A 16,264-nucleotide genomic window follows, 5' to 3' on the forward strand; every position below is an offset into this window, starting at 1 on the left:
GCCCAGCGTCATCGCTGATACTCTTTCCTTCCTCCAATCAATGTGGGACTGCCCCCAAATCCACCCCCTTTGGGGCCCAGCGTCCCGCCTCGTGTCTACTCCCCTTCGGGGAACAGCGAGAAGGCTGCCTTCCAGACCCAGCATCCTCGCTGGTACTCTTTCCTTCCTCCAATCGATGTGGGACCGCCCCCAAATCCACCTCCTTTGGAGCCCAGCGTCCTTACTGGCACATCGCCTCGTGTTTACCCCCTTCGCGGAACAGCGAGAAGGCTGACACATCGTCAGGTGTCTGGCTCTGATACCATTTGTAACGACCCAGATCCACCGCTAGCAGATATTGTTCTCTTGGGGCTTCCTCTCAAGGCTTTAAACAGCTAGGGTAGGTTTCCACACCGAAGGGTGGTTTGTTCTCCTCCCCCAATCAATGTGGGACATCACAGTTATATATATATATATATATATATTATATTTGAAACAATACCAAAATAAGATAAAGAAGAAAAAGGAAGCAACAGCAGCCGCGTTGTTGGTTGGCCGACCATAGTACCCGTTTACTTGTTGTTGGATCATCGGCACACGAAACACGGGTCAACCCGCTTTCTAAATTCTAAATTCTTTTTTTTTTTTTAATAATAATAAAAAAACTTTAATTATTGCATTTTAAAATATTGAGAGAAAATGATTTGATTTTGAAATCAGTGGGTTCCGCCGTATTCATTCCTAAACATGATCAAAAGCCGAAAATTACACAGCAAAATTTAACCCCATTTGCATTTATTTATTTATTTATTATTATTATTATTTTAATTTAGATTATTTATTTATTTAGTTTAATGAGATAAACACGAGATCGACTTTGGGAGCTGCGACATTAATAGGGTACATAATTTATCTCCACGTTTTACTTAATTGTGCTTGGGAGATCATGACGTCACTAAATGAAGTCTTTTATTTTTTTTCCGAAGAACCTGATCGGCTTAAGGTCAAGATGACTAGGTTATATATTGAATATGATAATGACAAAACTTCTGTCGATATCGTTAATGATACATAAAGTTATGCGTTCGGTCGGGTTTCTCGTTAAAATTTTAACGATATTTGTGTAATTACCCTTTAATTCTTATCTATTTTTATTATATTTATAAATTTTTTTGTAGTTTATATACATAATTGTTAAGCTTTTGACGTACGGCCCAACAAAAATGGGCTGCTATAGCTCTTAACGGGCCTGTATTCTTGTTGGGCCAGGACACATATTTGGGCCTTAAATTTCGGAATAACAGGCCTGTTAGAGCCCAAGTTGATTGAAATATAATAAATCTTAATTTTTTTGTGTTTAATAAATGTTTAATTTATTTGATATTTTTTAATTTGAAATTAGTTTTTGAATGGTTGAAGATTTATTAGATTTAAAATTAAAATTGGAGAAATCTATTAATTTTTTTAAAAAAAATTTGAGATTATATTTTTTTAATTTAACCCAGAAATTATTTTGTAGGCTAACGGGAGAGCTCAACTCGACAATAACAAGACTCACAGCTGCCGCTGTTCGTAGACAAAGGCTTACCTTCCTCCCCTTGGATCGATCGCAATCAACTGGTAATTTACTGTTATTATTCTTCTGAAATTCAGATCATACAAACAATCCGCATCTGCATTTTGCAATTTTTCTCTCTGTTTCATAGATTTGGATCCATTAGTTGCAGAAGATCCGGTAGGTTTTCTATCGCTATTCACTCACCGTGTTGTCTTTCAATTGCCGAGAAGATTCATGTCTAAATTTATTATGGTTTTTCAATTTCCTGCCATTTTTGAACTTCAGATCAGACGCCGTTAGAAGCTATGGCTGGATATTCCTCCAATGCTTCCGAGAAGAAATCGTCTGACGCGGTCGACGATTTACCGATCTTGAATGCTGAAAATTTGCAAAACAACTTGAAGATTATATACTACAGGTTTTTTGATGCATCAACTAACTTTACTTGTTTGCAAAATCGTCTGACCGTAGTTGACTACTATGAATCTTTATAGAGTTAGAATCCTTCATTGATAGGCCTCTTCTTTCCCAAATCTTTGAGAAGGATTGTTTGTTTCTTTTTAATTAGCAGCTTATGTAACTGTAAATTGAATTGGCTGACCTAAAATTTCAATGGGCCCCGATCACTGTGCGACGGAGTCTGATTCAATTCAATTTCTCAGGAGTGTCTGCATTTAATTTGAGTTGCTACCGAAACGGAATAGATGATTATTATCTTCTTATAATTCTTTTGAGTTCTGTGAACTAGATTGTAAATTTCGTATCATCTTTTGCAGCCGGACGTTTTTGTCTATTATTGGTGGAGTAATTGCTGGAATTTTGGGATTCACTAGCCTGACTGGATTTATATTCTATTTCCTAGTCATGGCAATTACTTCAATTGGACTTGCAGCTAAGGCTGGATTCTCCTTTCATTCGTATTTTGAAAGCTGGAACCAGATTCTACTTGATGGCTTTCTGAGTGGCCTTATGGTATGCATTCTCTGCTCTTATTTTTTTAGATTGGAAAAAAGTTAGAAGACATAATAGAGAAGAGGAAATAAGTGAATTAGATCAATTTGTTTACTTCAAACTGACCTCTGTTGAATTCTGTCTTAAATATACGAATATTCAGATTTAATGCTTCTAGGTTTTTTAAGTTAGAAACCCTTTCATGTTAGTTGCATACGTCTGTTCTAGATTGTGAAGAAATTAGTTGCATACCTTTTAGGGTGATTTCTTATCCTGGTTAGGCTTTTATACCTTGCTGATTTTTGTAAAATTTTCTCATTTCCTGTTAAGTAAAATAAAGGAAAATGCAATTCAAATGAGGGTTTATTTGGTGAGATTGTAATTGAAGGATATTTTGAAAACCTTGTATGAGTTAGAGATGCCTTGTTAATCTAAGAGTTTAAATCTAAATAGATTAAAAAAGGGATAACAATTTGAGGTCGTTTGATTATACTGATGGGTTAAGGATATAAAAATAGAGGAGCAAGTTGATTTCAGGAGACTATCAATATGGGCAGTGGAAATGTTAAGGGATTTATCTTCTTTTCCTATTCACTGTACACCTCCAATTATCCAATTCCTACAGTGAACCTTGAATGGCCTGAAAGACTGAGTTGGATATAACTGGAAAAAAATAGGACTAAATCTCGGAGCTTCCAAAATCCAATGGGCGTTTCTTGGCTTTGTCTCAAGATTATGGCCTACTAAACAATGAATGATTAGATGGAGGTTTTCTAGGAATTGAAATTCTATGGTAGGGGTTGTTAACGGATGCCTCTACTTTCTTAGAACTCAAGGGCACAATTGTAGGACCCATAGAATAGATAATGATATGAAATTCTTGAGAATTTGATCTAACAACCTCGCTGGAAAATAAGACCTTTAGAACTAAATTATCTAATGTGAGATCCCATATCGGTTGGAGAGGGAACGAAACATTCCTTATATATAAGGGTGTGGAAACCTCTCCTTAGTAGACGCGTTTTAAAAACCTTGAGGAGAAGCCCGAAAGGGAAAGCCCAAAGAGAATAATATATGCTAGCGGTGAGTTTGAGACGTTACATTCAAGAACCCCAAAACGATAAACAATCAACCTAAGGGTAAGTTTTGAATCGGATTACCTTGATGATCAAGATCAAGAGTAAGGAAAACTTGTTTCCAAACTCGTGATTCGAATCACTCCACAAGATAACTTGATCAAGGCTACTTGAATGACTATAGCATTCAAATCTAAACACCAGAAATGTAAAGGAACAAGCTCATGGCTTAAGAAGCATAATATCCGACTTTCATTTTAATCTCCAAAATCTTCCTACTAAGCAGTAACTTGAATGACTATTTATAAATACCATAATGGCCCCTAGCTAACCTATAGCCAATTGAAAGGTTGTAATTTTCTTGTCCATAAATACCATAATGGCCACTAGCTAACTATAACTTATAACCTTAGGAATAATTCTCTAAAACGTGGAATATTGTCAACAAATTCTAGGACCTGAAGATTGGTAGAAATTTAAAAGATATTGAAGCAACAAAATGGGTTGAATTAAGCCTTGACCTTGTCCCAATGGTATTGTCAAACAAATCAAATTTACCGACTTGGCTCTCTAGTGTTGATGGGATCTTCTCTACAAAATTCTTGATCATGAACATGGGAAAAAAGTAGAAGAAAGGACATCACCCTAAAAAGGTGAAGTTCTTTAATTGGAAAATAATGCATAACACAAGCAAAAATCTCAAGAAAAAAGAATGTCTTACATTACTCTTTCTCCAAAGCATTATGCAAGAAGGGAAACGAATCACAAAGCCACTTATTTATGTTATGTAGATGCGCTCAGAATTTCTGGACAATGATTCTTAATATATTCGAATGATATCTCACATTTCCTAAGGAGGTAAAGGGTCTATTGGACATGTCCTTAACGTACCACCCATTCAAGAATGCAAAAACCCTACTATGGAAAAACCTCATCATGGCTTTCTTTTGGAACCTGTGGAAAGAAAGAAATAAAAAAATATTTGCGGAAAAGACACATACTTGTACAAAACTCTTCGACAATGTTTTTTACCAAGCTATATCTTGGTGTAAGCTGTCTAATATTTTTACTTCCTATAGTTATACCTCTCTCATTGTAATTTTGGAAGGTCTTTTGTAATCATCATGGATATTACATCCCCTTTGTACATTTCAATTATCAATGAAATTGTCTCTTATAAAAAAAAAAAAAAAACTCTAAAAAATAAAAAATACAATAAACCTCCTTAAATCCTAGAATTAATATTATAACAAGCTAAATTAATATTATAACAAGGTAACCTAAAGTTTGATAAGGTAATTGAAAGGTCACATGATATAGTTTGAAGTAGCTTGCTTTATACCGTATCAGATACTCTTGATATAGTTCTGAACCTAATTTTATTTTGTTCATGATTTCCATAGTTTATTTAAATTACGAATACCATTCGGAATATTGTAAACAACATCCCCCTTTTTTCATTGTTAAAACAAAGCCCCTTTCCTGCAATAATATTTCTGTAAATAGTCTAAAATGAAGGAGTAAATGACCTATCCTGAATGGGTTTGAGAGAATTCCAGAATTCTAGACTTTCGAAACGGCCCGTAATAACCTCTGATAATCTTTCAGTAGAGACTAGAGAGCATAGTTTTCTGTTAGACAAAAGAAATGTTTGATCATTGTCTCAGCACATTATGGGTGCTTGAGTCAAGAAATTGTTTTACACCTTCACCATGTTATTTGTCTGTTCGTTATTTTCATGTGTTTTGGCATGCACCTATCGAAACTAACCTTTTGCTTTAACTTTGCAGTCCTTCGTGCTCTTCTGGACGTATCCTTTCTATAACTCTATAGTTATACATGATGTTTGATAAGTATGCCAATTGTGTGTGTTTGGTACAATCTTTCAATATGATAAAAGTGTTTTTCTTTTGCCTATTTGAAATACTTTCCGAAAATTTCGAACTTGCACTAGAAAAAATTTCGAAAGTATTATTTTTCCTAGAGAAAACGCTTGATTAGCGTTGCTTTAAAAGCTTGTTCTCACACCGAATTGCTTGCTTCTAGAAATTGTACGTTGACACGACCTACTTGAACAGGATATGTTCTAACGGTTGTACAACTATAGACTTGAGTTCTAAGAAACTTTTTGTCGACTATGTTTTTCTTGACATGAAAAAGATTTGCCTACGATATCGTTCATATATTCTGAGTCGAGAATGCTGGTAGGAATTCGAATTCGAAAGTAGCTGCAGATTCCAGTACAATTCCACCGAAGACTCGGAGTTAACGACTTTTGTCCTTGGAAATAATTATTAGATTGAGTTACATCTTTTGGTTCCGTTTCAATTCCTAATGACATCGTGACAAGTTCATTTATAAATCCTTCATTACTATGTTTAGAATCTATTAAGGTTTGTAAGAGCAGGATTTTCTGATGCTGTACGAGTAGAATGGGCATAGATTTTGTTTATTCCTTTTAGTTTTACCAGTTCGTGAAATTGCACGGATTTGTTATAAGTGAAATTACGAGTTTAGCTACTGAACTTTCAAATTTATATTTATTTGTATGAACAAAACTTTTAATTTTATGTTTAGGAGATCTGTGCATTATAACATTCGTCAATAATAATATATGAATTATTTTAAAAAAATTAGAACCATGTAGGGGTGTGATGGTAATTATACTTGAGCAGCATAACCCACCCTACCCCTGTTTGCTGTTTAGTCCATTGATTTTGAAATATGATTTGAATTTTGTATTTTTTACACAAAACTCCAAAAAAAAATTTTTGTATCTTTTCTTATCTTTTTCTTTAATTATGGTTCACATGCATTCTATGCACATTTATATTTTTTAAAACCTGTTTTTCCCCTCTGTTTTATATAATTTTATATAATTAGACACATATTATCGATTTATCTAAATCTTAAATATTTAGTGGGTAATTATTATTTAATGTTTTATATGTCGTTAAAGTAAAAAATAATAATAAGTCAATAACTTGTCAAATATAAAAAAATGATATTTAAATTTTTTGTATATATAAAATAAAAAATTATATTTTTTTTTTAACTTTAAGAATGGGTAAATTGTAACTTATTTTATTTTATTTTTAATTTAATTATTAGGATTGAATTAATTATTTAAAATGGTAATTAAGGTCTACTTTAAAAAATTGTTTGATAAAATTTAGAGATAATTCCAACATCTATTTATATTTTTGTCTATAAAAAGGAAAAAAAATCCGGGTTCCCTCTCACAAATATCAAATTGAGGTCAATTTAGAGCTGGAGACGGAGAGATGAGCCAGAGATGGTACGCGCCAAGTTTCCGTTGGCCGGGATTCAGTCTCTCACTGCGTCCGGCGTCGTTCAGTTGGCCGGATTTCAGTTTCTCAAACATCGGCATCGAGTGGAGCTCTCCGAACATCAGGTGGTTTGATTTTTCCATTCTCGATGATCTATTATGGACCTTCATCGCTCTTCTCGAATCCTTAGTTCTCGTTACAATGTTGTCCTGCTTCTTCTTGTGCTGTGGATTTACCCTCTGATTAGCTCAATCGCCGATTGAGTATGTTGTATATATTTCCTTAGTTTGGTTGCTTCTATTTCGAAATGTTAGCAATAATATGCTCTGTAGTTTTGAATTTAAATAGTTTATTTGCTCCTGATGATTGCGTTCTTCGTCTTCTCGAATTGACGTCAGGATCCCTAACTAGAAAGCCTGCTTTAATTGAATGCTAATTAAAAGTCTAGGTCTCATCACTGAATCGATTTGAACAGCGTTGAAAACTATTGGAGAATTCTTTTGAACCTCCCATTCCGAGAAGAGAAAGGAGAATTTCCGTAGGAAATTATCATCATCTTCAGTGTTTTTGTGGTGAATCATTGTGTTCATTCAATTATGGCGAGTTTAGCTTCTTTCTTTTGACTCATTTAGCTTGTGGATTAATCATCTTTCCGTTACTCGTGGTAGATGATGATTTGTGAGATCTCCTGTAGTTCTCTCTTTTTGATCTGCTTTTCATCACAGTGTTTCTGGTAGATGTTCGAGAATTTATAAAAAAATGTGTCCGACAGTTGGTATGGTTAAATTTATTAGAATTTACTAGTTTAAGCTTTCGAATTGATTGATGATTAGATTGATGATTTAACAAGCTATTAGAGTAAGACCTTGTGTGCATAGACTCATAGCCGGATGAGATAGTTTGAGAAACAACCCTAGAGTAAACCGAAGACTTCACAAATGTGTCAAGAGTGCTAGTTTGGGTAGGACATTTGTGTTGTTAGATTCTCTTTAGGACTCAAAAAGTGTGATCGGAGTCTTTCTCGTCAACCAACAAGAACCAAGCTCGTTTGTTGAGAGCTTGAGGATTCGTTGGTGGGAAAGAGATGAACATAAGGTGTACTAGATAGGGTGCTTTTGGAAGGGTTGTTACCATTAGAAGAATAAGGTTAATGGTTGCAAAAGCAGAGAATCCAAGATTCGTGTGATATGCCTCCATCATCAAGTGCAAGTGCAAGTGCAAGTGCAAGTGCAAGTTTCGCAAAAAGCAAGTCTATTTGGGTGGATAATGTGGCTAGGTGAAGAGCCTGTTTGGTTGAGTTGAGTGGATAAAGAGTCTGAGAGAACGAGTTGCTTGTCTCGTGAGGGTGCTCTAGAATGTCTTCCTTCAGCTATTCCACATGCCTTAGAAGTGTTGACTCTTCAACACTCTTGGACCTTATGACTTAAAAGTGAGTCACCCCATGACACGTGTGTCTCAGAATGCGATGAGTATTACAAGACGAGTGTCTTTAGTGTCTTTTTTTGTGAATGAGATTCCAAGGATAATGTTGGATGACATGGGTGTGGCAATGTTACACATCTCCCCATGACAGACACGTGTCTCAGAATGTGATGAGTATTACAACACTGAGTGTCTTTAGTGTATTTTATAATGCCCCATAAGTCTTGATAAGTGCTGAAATCCCGCGATAAACTTGGATTTGGATTTTGAAGGGTTTGAACACATGCAGGTGAAGTTATGAATCAATGTACAAGTGTGTGGGCTGTGTTGTTGAGAACGATGGATGAAAAAGAGTCATCAAGAGTGGAATCTAAAATTTTGTTTGGAGAAGAAAATATCTAAAAATAATGACAAGATAACGGTGGGGCCAAAATAATTGATTTGGAACCTATGGAACTCAAGAATTAGAATAGATAGATTTACCTTTTTCTGGAACCATGTATTTGAAGGGATTCAAGCAAGAAGCTGCGAGTGATTGGTTGGAGAGGCGCGAGTAGAGGACGTGATTGTTGAGGATTATTGAGAGTGAGTCCAACGTTGGCTAATTTAGGGAATAATCATGAGTATATAAGTGAGGAATACTATCTCCATTGGTACGAGGCCTTTTGGAGAATTCCAAAGCAAAGCCATGAGAGCCAAAGTAGACAATATCATACCATTGTGGAGAGTCGTGATTCCAAAGCAAAGCCATAAGAGCTATGCGTAAAGCTATGAGTGCTTATACTCAAAGGGAGGGAGTGGTGACGAGTTCATCGAAATGGTTGTGACTGCGGCGTGCGTCAGGCACCGCCCGCGGGATGCCTTTGTTTATTGAACTAAAGGTAAAAGGATGAGTCTCTTCTAAGCTGAGTGTTTTTGTAGTTGAGCTATTTTAAGCCAAACTCCATAGTCCATCTTAAAGGAAAATAAGACTTATAGAAGAAACTCTAGCCGCCCAAAAACATAACCTAAATGATGTCTTGAAGTTGGATATTGACTCCCTAAATTGAAAGGAAAAGAATGTTATTCTTAATTACGATTAAGATTCAAACTCCTCATTGAAGTTGAAGAGATCTTGAAAACCTACCGAACATAAATGAAGTTGTATTTAAAGTAGGTTTGAAACTCGAGCTACATGAATGAACTTGACTACTCTCGTTTTAAAAGTTTGAGATTATTTTTTATTTCGATTAATGGAGTTTCTATTTAACTTCTGTAATGAAGTTTGAGTTCTTTAATGTAACTTGACCAATCTTAGTCTATTACATCAGCTAGACATTGATTCAATTTTTAGAAAATCAATTTTGAATTAAATGTTTTATTTTGTTAAATTGATATGTTGGTTCAAAATGAGTTAGGGCCAAAAATTGATGTGGACGGATGCATCTACGTTCTACCTAGAAAATATATCTATGTTTGAGTTATATGCCTTAATTATATTGTAATGATTGAATTTCCAATGCTTCTTTTTAGGTAAACATTACTACTTTCAAATTTTATAGAATTAAAATTTTGGGTAAATTAGTAACAATTTTATAGTTCGAGTGCTTTTATTGTAACAAATTTATATATCTTAGGAGAGGTTTATGCACTTTACAATTGGTTATTGATAATGCTATAATATTAGGGTTTAATTATGACAATTTTATGAGTTTGGGGTGATTGATTAAACTAAAAATTCATGATTGTAACATTTTCAAGAATTTATGTAAAATTTTCAAGATATTGTAACACATTTTACTTCTTTAAAGGATAATTTTAAAACATTTACGAAATTTTATTTGACGGATTACAAATTTCAGACTTTTCGACCTTTTCAAACACGAGATAACATAGTCTAAAAATTCAACCATTATTGTTAAATAAGCCCATTTTTGTAGTTTTCACATTCCTTTATTTATAGGCAAAGAAGGATAAAGGAGTTATTGCCGAATGTTTGGTTTGGTCATGAAATGTCCACAATTTTCTAAAATCAAACGTGTTCTAATAATATTACTTATTTCCTTCCTCCTGGGGTGTTGCGGCACACCGAATAAACACTGCAATGATGAATTTGTTTTTAAAAATGGAAGATGGCAGCCCCGCTCGAGGGCTTGGAAGCAAAGACATAGTGATCGACTTTGTTCTTGTCGATGATCCCTCTGTCGATCCTCGATTTGTAGAAGTTATCCTTGTTTGAATCAAATCATATGGGAACAAAGTTAGTTTTAATCCAAGTAAGAAAGAAGACATTTTGTCATATTCAAGTTTACATTTTACATTTTTTGGAAAACTAACCTTCAGACTGAGAATGAATTGGGGAACAATGCCCTCTTTTACAAGGGCAACTGCACAGCCTCCCCATCCCGCTCCAGTTAGCCTCGCCCCGAGAGCACCGTTGTCCCGACATATCTTTACAAGTTCCTCCAATTCGGGACAGCTGGGAAAACAAACAAGATAATAATGAAAACAATGTAACAATTTAAGGAACACCGTTGAATTGTGAAATGATCTGTACCTGCATTCATAAAGAACGCTACAGCTGTAGTGGCTATCATTCATAAGATCACCAAGTTTCTTAAGCCTCTCTTCCTCACTGCCAAAGGAAAGATTCTCAACACCAAGTTTCTTAAGTCAAAAGCTAATATTTTGAATTGGTGTTATTAAATATAAAAGGAACTGACAAAAAAGCTTGACTTAGAATTTTAATTTCTTTCGACATAATCTATATAATGGAAAAGTTTGTAAATTGGCTTTAAATCTAAGACTCATCAGTCATGTTACTTTTTTAAAAAAAAGAATAATGTAAAAGTAGTGAGAACATTAAAAGGCTGTTAGATAATTCTACAAACGATCACCTTACACTTGACGAAACTGCATCCTTGAAAGCATAGACCCGCTTGGCTTCAGAGTACACGTGCGACGCTCGCTAAAAACAACCACCATAGTGTGTGTGTGAGAGAGAGAGAGTTAAAACATGGGACCATAGATATGAATAAGCATGACTACCCTACCTAGAGAAAGAGAGTTAAAAACATGGAACCATAGAGATGAATAAGCATGCCTACCCTAGCTAGAGAGAGAGAGGGAGAGAGAGAGGGAGAGAGAGAGAGAGAGATTTGAATCATGGGACCATAGAGATTAAAAAAAAAAAAAGCTTGCCAGCCATAGTTTGAAATGGAAGTAACAGAAGCAATGTTAGACGAACACGCAAGTAGCACAGCAATTCCAAACATAATATACCTGATACAACTTGAAATGCTTAGCAGCTTTTAGAACATCCAATGAAGTTGGAGAATTGCCTAAAACGGAAGGCAGATTGTCCACAGTGATTTGTTCAATATCTTCAGCTGTATAGGGTTCCTCCTTCAACAGTTCCTTTAGCATAGAGAGAGAAGACAGAGCAATAAGAGAATATGTTGATAACTTGATAAAGATATGAATGAGTGTTCATTAGCTCATAACGTTAACCCTGGGGATAAGAATCAATGCATCATTCCCATGCTGGGATGGCGCTTTGGCATGAGGTATCCCAAAACACCACATCTCTAAAAGGTTTGTTAAATTATTTCCCATGGTTGTCACACAGGAGCATTCATAATGATATTACAAAATCAAAAAATAAACTAAAAGAGGGATTGAAAAATTTTATGAAATTTTTTAGAAGATTGTATTATATACAACCTCTACATCCCCTGAATGTAACTATCATCTCCATCACACCAACAATTTTTTTTTTTTGTGTTTGTGGTGCAAAAATGTCAAGAGAAAATACCTTGACTGCAAGCACAGGATCTGAAGAATTACGCTCATTAGCAAATGAAAAACACAGCCCTTCCACATCAGATAAAGTTTTCACTTGTGCTATTGCATCTTGTGGTTTCATACCAAGCTTTATGCCAAGAACAATCTGAAGAAGCATCCGGAATCATTAATCGGAAGTGAGAAAAATAGACACCAAATTCTGAACCGTAGTCAAAAGAAGGAGAAGAGAAATAATGAATACCTCAAGAATAGGCTACACTATAGTTATCAATTCTTTAGAAGTTGGAGTTTCAAAAGAAGATTCATTGATCATATTGTAAGGAATCAAATAATTATATAACTCAAATAGATGAAAATTCATCATGTTCAGAAGAAAGTAAAACTTACAGCAGCAAGTCGGCATTCCACAACTCTGTTATTATAATTTGTGGCAGCAGTTACTGCTTTCTGTGACTCGGCTAGAGAATGGGCTATAACAAAAGTCCCACCAGCAGGAAGTTGCACATCAGTAGCACGAATAGGATTGAAATCAATCAGCTCTGCAAACCCAGATTTGGCCATGACAGAGATTGCCTGCCAGGATAATTGGATAGCGTTTACAATCCTAGGAAAACATTTGAAGCTAGAACGAAATTCCCAAATTGACCATTAAATAATTTGAAACGTCGCCATAGATCACTTTCTAAGTAATTCAGCAAATAGATTTATCTACACCACTAGTATTTCAATTAAGCGATTGTAATCAGAATCTACCTGTGGACTTTGCAATAAAGTAACATAAAACAAAACCCATCAATAGCACAAGCCATTCAATTATTCCCCTAAACAAATTATTCACTGATCACGAAAGTATTCTTAAAGAAAAAAAAAAAAAAAGGAAAAAAAAAAGTGTTTAGACAATCCTTTTTTGTTTTGTTTCTCCATGTTAAGTCTGTCAATTGCGAAGTAGATCATTATTTTTAATACCTGATCCATTCCACCAGATTGTGTACCAATGTGCCGCTCACATTCACACGTAAGTTGGGCGAGTTCTTTCTGTAGCCACAAGCGAATTTTGGTTAGATTACTTAGATTTAACATAACTAAAAGTCAAATAATTGAGCTAATTACTTGATGTGGCAACAACCAACTTCAAATAATCAAATCAAGCAAGTTGAATCACACTACGTAAGTGTACCAAAGTAGCATTTGGTAAGAGCAGTATATGGGCAAATTCACAATTCACCTTATAAGTTCATGTATCGGGCAATCAAGTCACTTCACTGGAATTGGATCCAGAGATCTCCCATGATATATTGTCTCTTACTTCAAGTTCATGTACTAATATCAAATGAATTCATGCAAGAAGACATCTACTACATTAAAAACTGTGACCTTTCTTTAAGATGGAGTAACTGTTGGTATCACAAGTAGTACACAATGCAAATTTATGTAGGTTCAAAGTCCAATGACTTATAACAAGCAAACAGGGTACCTCCCTTGATCTGTGGGCCAAATCTGAGATACTAATAACAATCAATCATTGGGGAATATCACTGCCGACCGGGAAATATGAGTTGGGGCACCATAGAACAATTTACAAACTCAATATATGTAAATTATCAAGTCAAAATCCAAGTCAGTCTTAGGCCCCACAGTAATCAAAAGCATGAGGGAAAGGTGTTACACCTTGGGAAAGTTATCACCAAAAACAGCCATTATAGCAATGGTAGCAGAGCAAACAAATGCAGCAGAGCTTGATAATCCAGATCCTGAACGAAAATAATGATTCTAATATTACCTTCATGTGACAAATTTTTACTACAACAAGTGTCGACATCTGTTGTTTTTATTAAAAAAATCTAACCTCCAAGGATAAAATAGCAAGCAAACTTCTATTACTGTAACTAACAGCCCATCATTGTCATTTTGTTTGAAAGAGTATACAAAACAAAACCTGTAGGCACTGTTCCATCAACAAGAACGTCAAGTCCAACTGGCTTGCCAACATCTTTTCCTTTTGATTTAGCAAATTCGTAATAGCCTTTGTACCTGAAACTCAAAGACCTTTAGATTCTGCAGGATAGGTAACTGATCAGTGTTCATTAATAAGTTCGTATAGAAAACAATTTTTTTAAGAAAAAAAAGGCAGATCATACACGTCTTATGCTAAGATCATTACATTTTTAACATCATAATTAGATCACAGTTAAAATTAAAGTTCAACACTGTCTTGAAAAATATTTATTAGGATAAAAATAAAACCTATGAACATAAATATCCTGTATTCATATTATCTATAAACCAGTTGCGTACATAATGATAACCACATCCCATAAAAATAAAATCGGAAAAGAAAATTTGTCTACTCACCCGCAAAGGAAATAGTGTCCCCATTTGTGATTCTTCAAATCTACTTCCTATAAGTGAACAAGAGAAATGATAAACGTATTGTAATTTCTGTGTGAATATCTTGCAAGAACGATCACATCATAGCTTTTTTTNTTTTTTTTTTTTTTTTTTTTTTTGTTGATAAAAATACATTTATATCAACAGTATAGTACAGTTATATATTTTCAAGATACTGTAACTCCAATTCTAACATGAGTTCGAATATTTAAGTTTATACCACTAGTAAGAACAAAAAACAAACTCTCTGGCCAACACATCCACAAATCAACAATTGTACTGTCGAAGCTTAAGATTTCTAATATGAACACTACGCTGCAAGGATTCAATATGCCGGATGAAAGTAGGACGAAAAGTGACTGGCAGAAAGAAAAGATTTCGAGTGAAATTTTACGGACCAATTTGGCTCATACCTGATGAGGATCAGCAGGATAAGTACACATCGAGTATTTATCATTAACATTAGCAATTCTCAGAAGATGCTCCGCCTTTCCGGCGTCGTGCTTCCGAATTGCAACGATCGTATCAGGCCGAATCGCCATAGGCAACACCGAATATCCTTCATAGTCAATGTGCTCCCCGATCAAGTTCACTCTCCCTACACTCTCCATCGTTCATCCAAAACCGAAATTACAACAATAATCTAATCATCAATCAATCAAAAACACTATTATCAGAACATAGAAGCCAAATGAAGACAGGAAACACAAAAGTACCTGGAGAACGAGCAAAGACACCGGGAGGATGGCCGAAAACTTGGAGAAACTTAGCCTTGAGATTATCAAATCGAAGGCGAGCTTCCTCAAGCTGAGTTCCATCGCCATAGACCGGGTCAAGAGAAGAGAAAACAGGAATCGGAAGGTCCTCATGCTTCGCCATTACTCCTCTTCGTCTTCTTCCTCGTACTCCTAATTTCCATGCAGAAATCAAACATATTCAAAAGAAATGGCGAAGTAAGATCTAAACACAGTCCAAATTTGCAAGAAACAAAGAATCAAACTCATACAGTAGCTTCTCCGATTGCGAGTTCCGGCTAAATCTTCGTAGAATCCTCGAATGGATCAACAACAAAGAGCAAGAGTTAGGTGAAACCCAAGTATTCTATAAATATGGAGAGAAAAAGCCTAAGATCAGAGCGTCAGTATAATTTTGTTTTCTTCCGAATGTTTAGATCATTAAGTAAAAAGTTCATTTGATTTGATTGACACAACGCACGAGAGGGGCACGTGTCGATGGCGCCAAAACGCCACGTCATCAAAGATTAATAAAAAGAAGATTTTACATTTTTATTTATTTTTTATGCTTAGGAAAATAAGGAATCGAATTTTTATTATTGCATTAAAGTCTGTTCACTTGGGTCCGAAAACGCCAGCAAAAATCTCTAAAGGGCAAATTGNTTTTTTTTTTTTTTTTTTTTTTTTTTTTTTTTTTTTTTAATATTAAATGCCCAACTTTTCAAAAATTGCCCACAATGTTTTGTTTTATTTTATTTTAATTTTTCTGAAATTGGCAAAAGAATATGAATATGGTTGTCCTTTTAACACGGGAAGGATTCCTAAATAAGTATATATTCACAATATTGGAAATCATATTCATAACTATATAGTAAATTATACAATAAGATTCTCGGAACCCTTCACGTGCCATGTTATGAGTATGTCGCATTATATTCTTATAATGTAATCGAACAGTATCAAATATGCTACAATTATTACCTAACCTATAGTTTCATATACTTATAAAAGAATGTTTCGTTTCTCTCTCCAACCGACGTGAGATCTCCCAATCCACTTCTCCTTCGGGGTCCAACGTCCTCG

At 34.9% G+C, this 16,264-nt stretch overlaps 2 protein-coding genes across 4 annotated transcripts; one reads left to right on the top strand and one right to left on the bottom strand.

Annotated features, from left to right (window-relative positions):
* Positions 1 to 1,467: 1,467 nt before the first annotated feature.
* LOC111800504 (ER membrane protein complex subunit 6) lies at positions 1,468 to 6,089 on the top strand. 2 transcript variants are annotated; one of them, XM_023684224.1, is made up of 6 exons: positions 1,480 to 1,599; positions 1,686 to 1,714; positions 1,823 to 1,955; positions 2,314 to 2,509; positions 5,355 to 5,374; positions 5,725 to 6,089. In XM_023684224.1, exons 3-6 carry the CDS (start codon positions 1,843 to 1,845, stop codon positions 5,753 to 5,755), a joined length of 360 nt encoding a protein of 119 aa, XP_023539992.1. In that variant the 5' UTR covers positions 1,480 to 1,599; positions 1,686 to 1,714; positions 1,823 to 1,842; the 3' UTR covers positions 5,756 to 6,089. The 2 variants fall into 2 exon arrangements, with proteins under 2 accessions (XP_023539991.1, XP_023539992.1); XM_023684223.1 differs by lacking the exon at positions 1,686 to 1,714 and having other exon boundaries at positions 1,468 to 1,599.
* A 4,088-nt stretch (positions 6,090 to 10,177) lies between these two features.
* LOC111800913 (galactokinase-like) lies at positions 10,178 to 15,600 on the bottom strand. Of its 2 annotated transcripts, XM_023684831.1 has the most exons (14): positions 15,454 to 15,600; positions 15,164 to 15,355; positions 14,861 to 15,045; positions 14,412 to 14,458; positions 13,996 to 14,090; positions 13,728 to 13,810; positions 13,026 to 13,094; positions 12,447 to 12,632; positions 12,070 to 12,204; positions 11,538 to 11,672; positions 11,153 to 11,223; positions 10,813 to 10,890; positions 10,593 to 10,734; positions 10,178 to 10,485 (listed from the first exon to the last, which is right to left on the bottom strand). In XM_023684831.1, exons 2-14 carry the CDS (start codon positions 15,324 to 15,326, stop codon positions 10,375 to 10,377), a joined length of 1,500 nt encoding a protein of 499 aa, XP_023540599.1. In that variant the 5' UTR covers positions 15,327 to 15,355; positions 15,454 to 15,600; the 3' UTR covers positions 10,178 to 10,374. The 2 variants fall into 2 exon arrangements, with proteins under 2 accessions (XP_023540599.1, XP_023540600.1); XM_023684832.1 differs by lacking the exon at positions 15,454 to 15,600 and having other exon boundaries at positions 15,164 to 15,447.
* Between the last annotated feature and the right edge of the window lie 664 nt (positions 15,601 to 16,264).

The sequence above is a fragment of the Cucurbita pepo genome, chromosome LG08 (genome assembly GCF_002806865.2).
Source record: "Cucurbita pepo subsp. pepo cultivar mu-cu-16 chromosome LG08, ASM280686v2, whole genome shotgun sequence".
NCBI classification, from domain to species: Eukaryota; Viridiplantae; Streptophyta; class Magnoliopsida; order Cucurbitales; family Cucurbitaceae; genus Cucurbita; species Cucurbita pepo.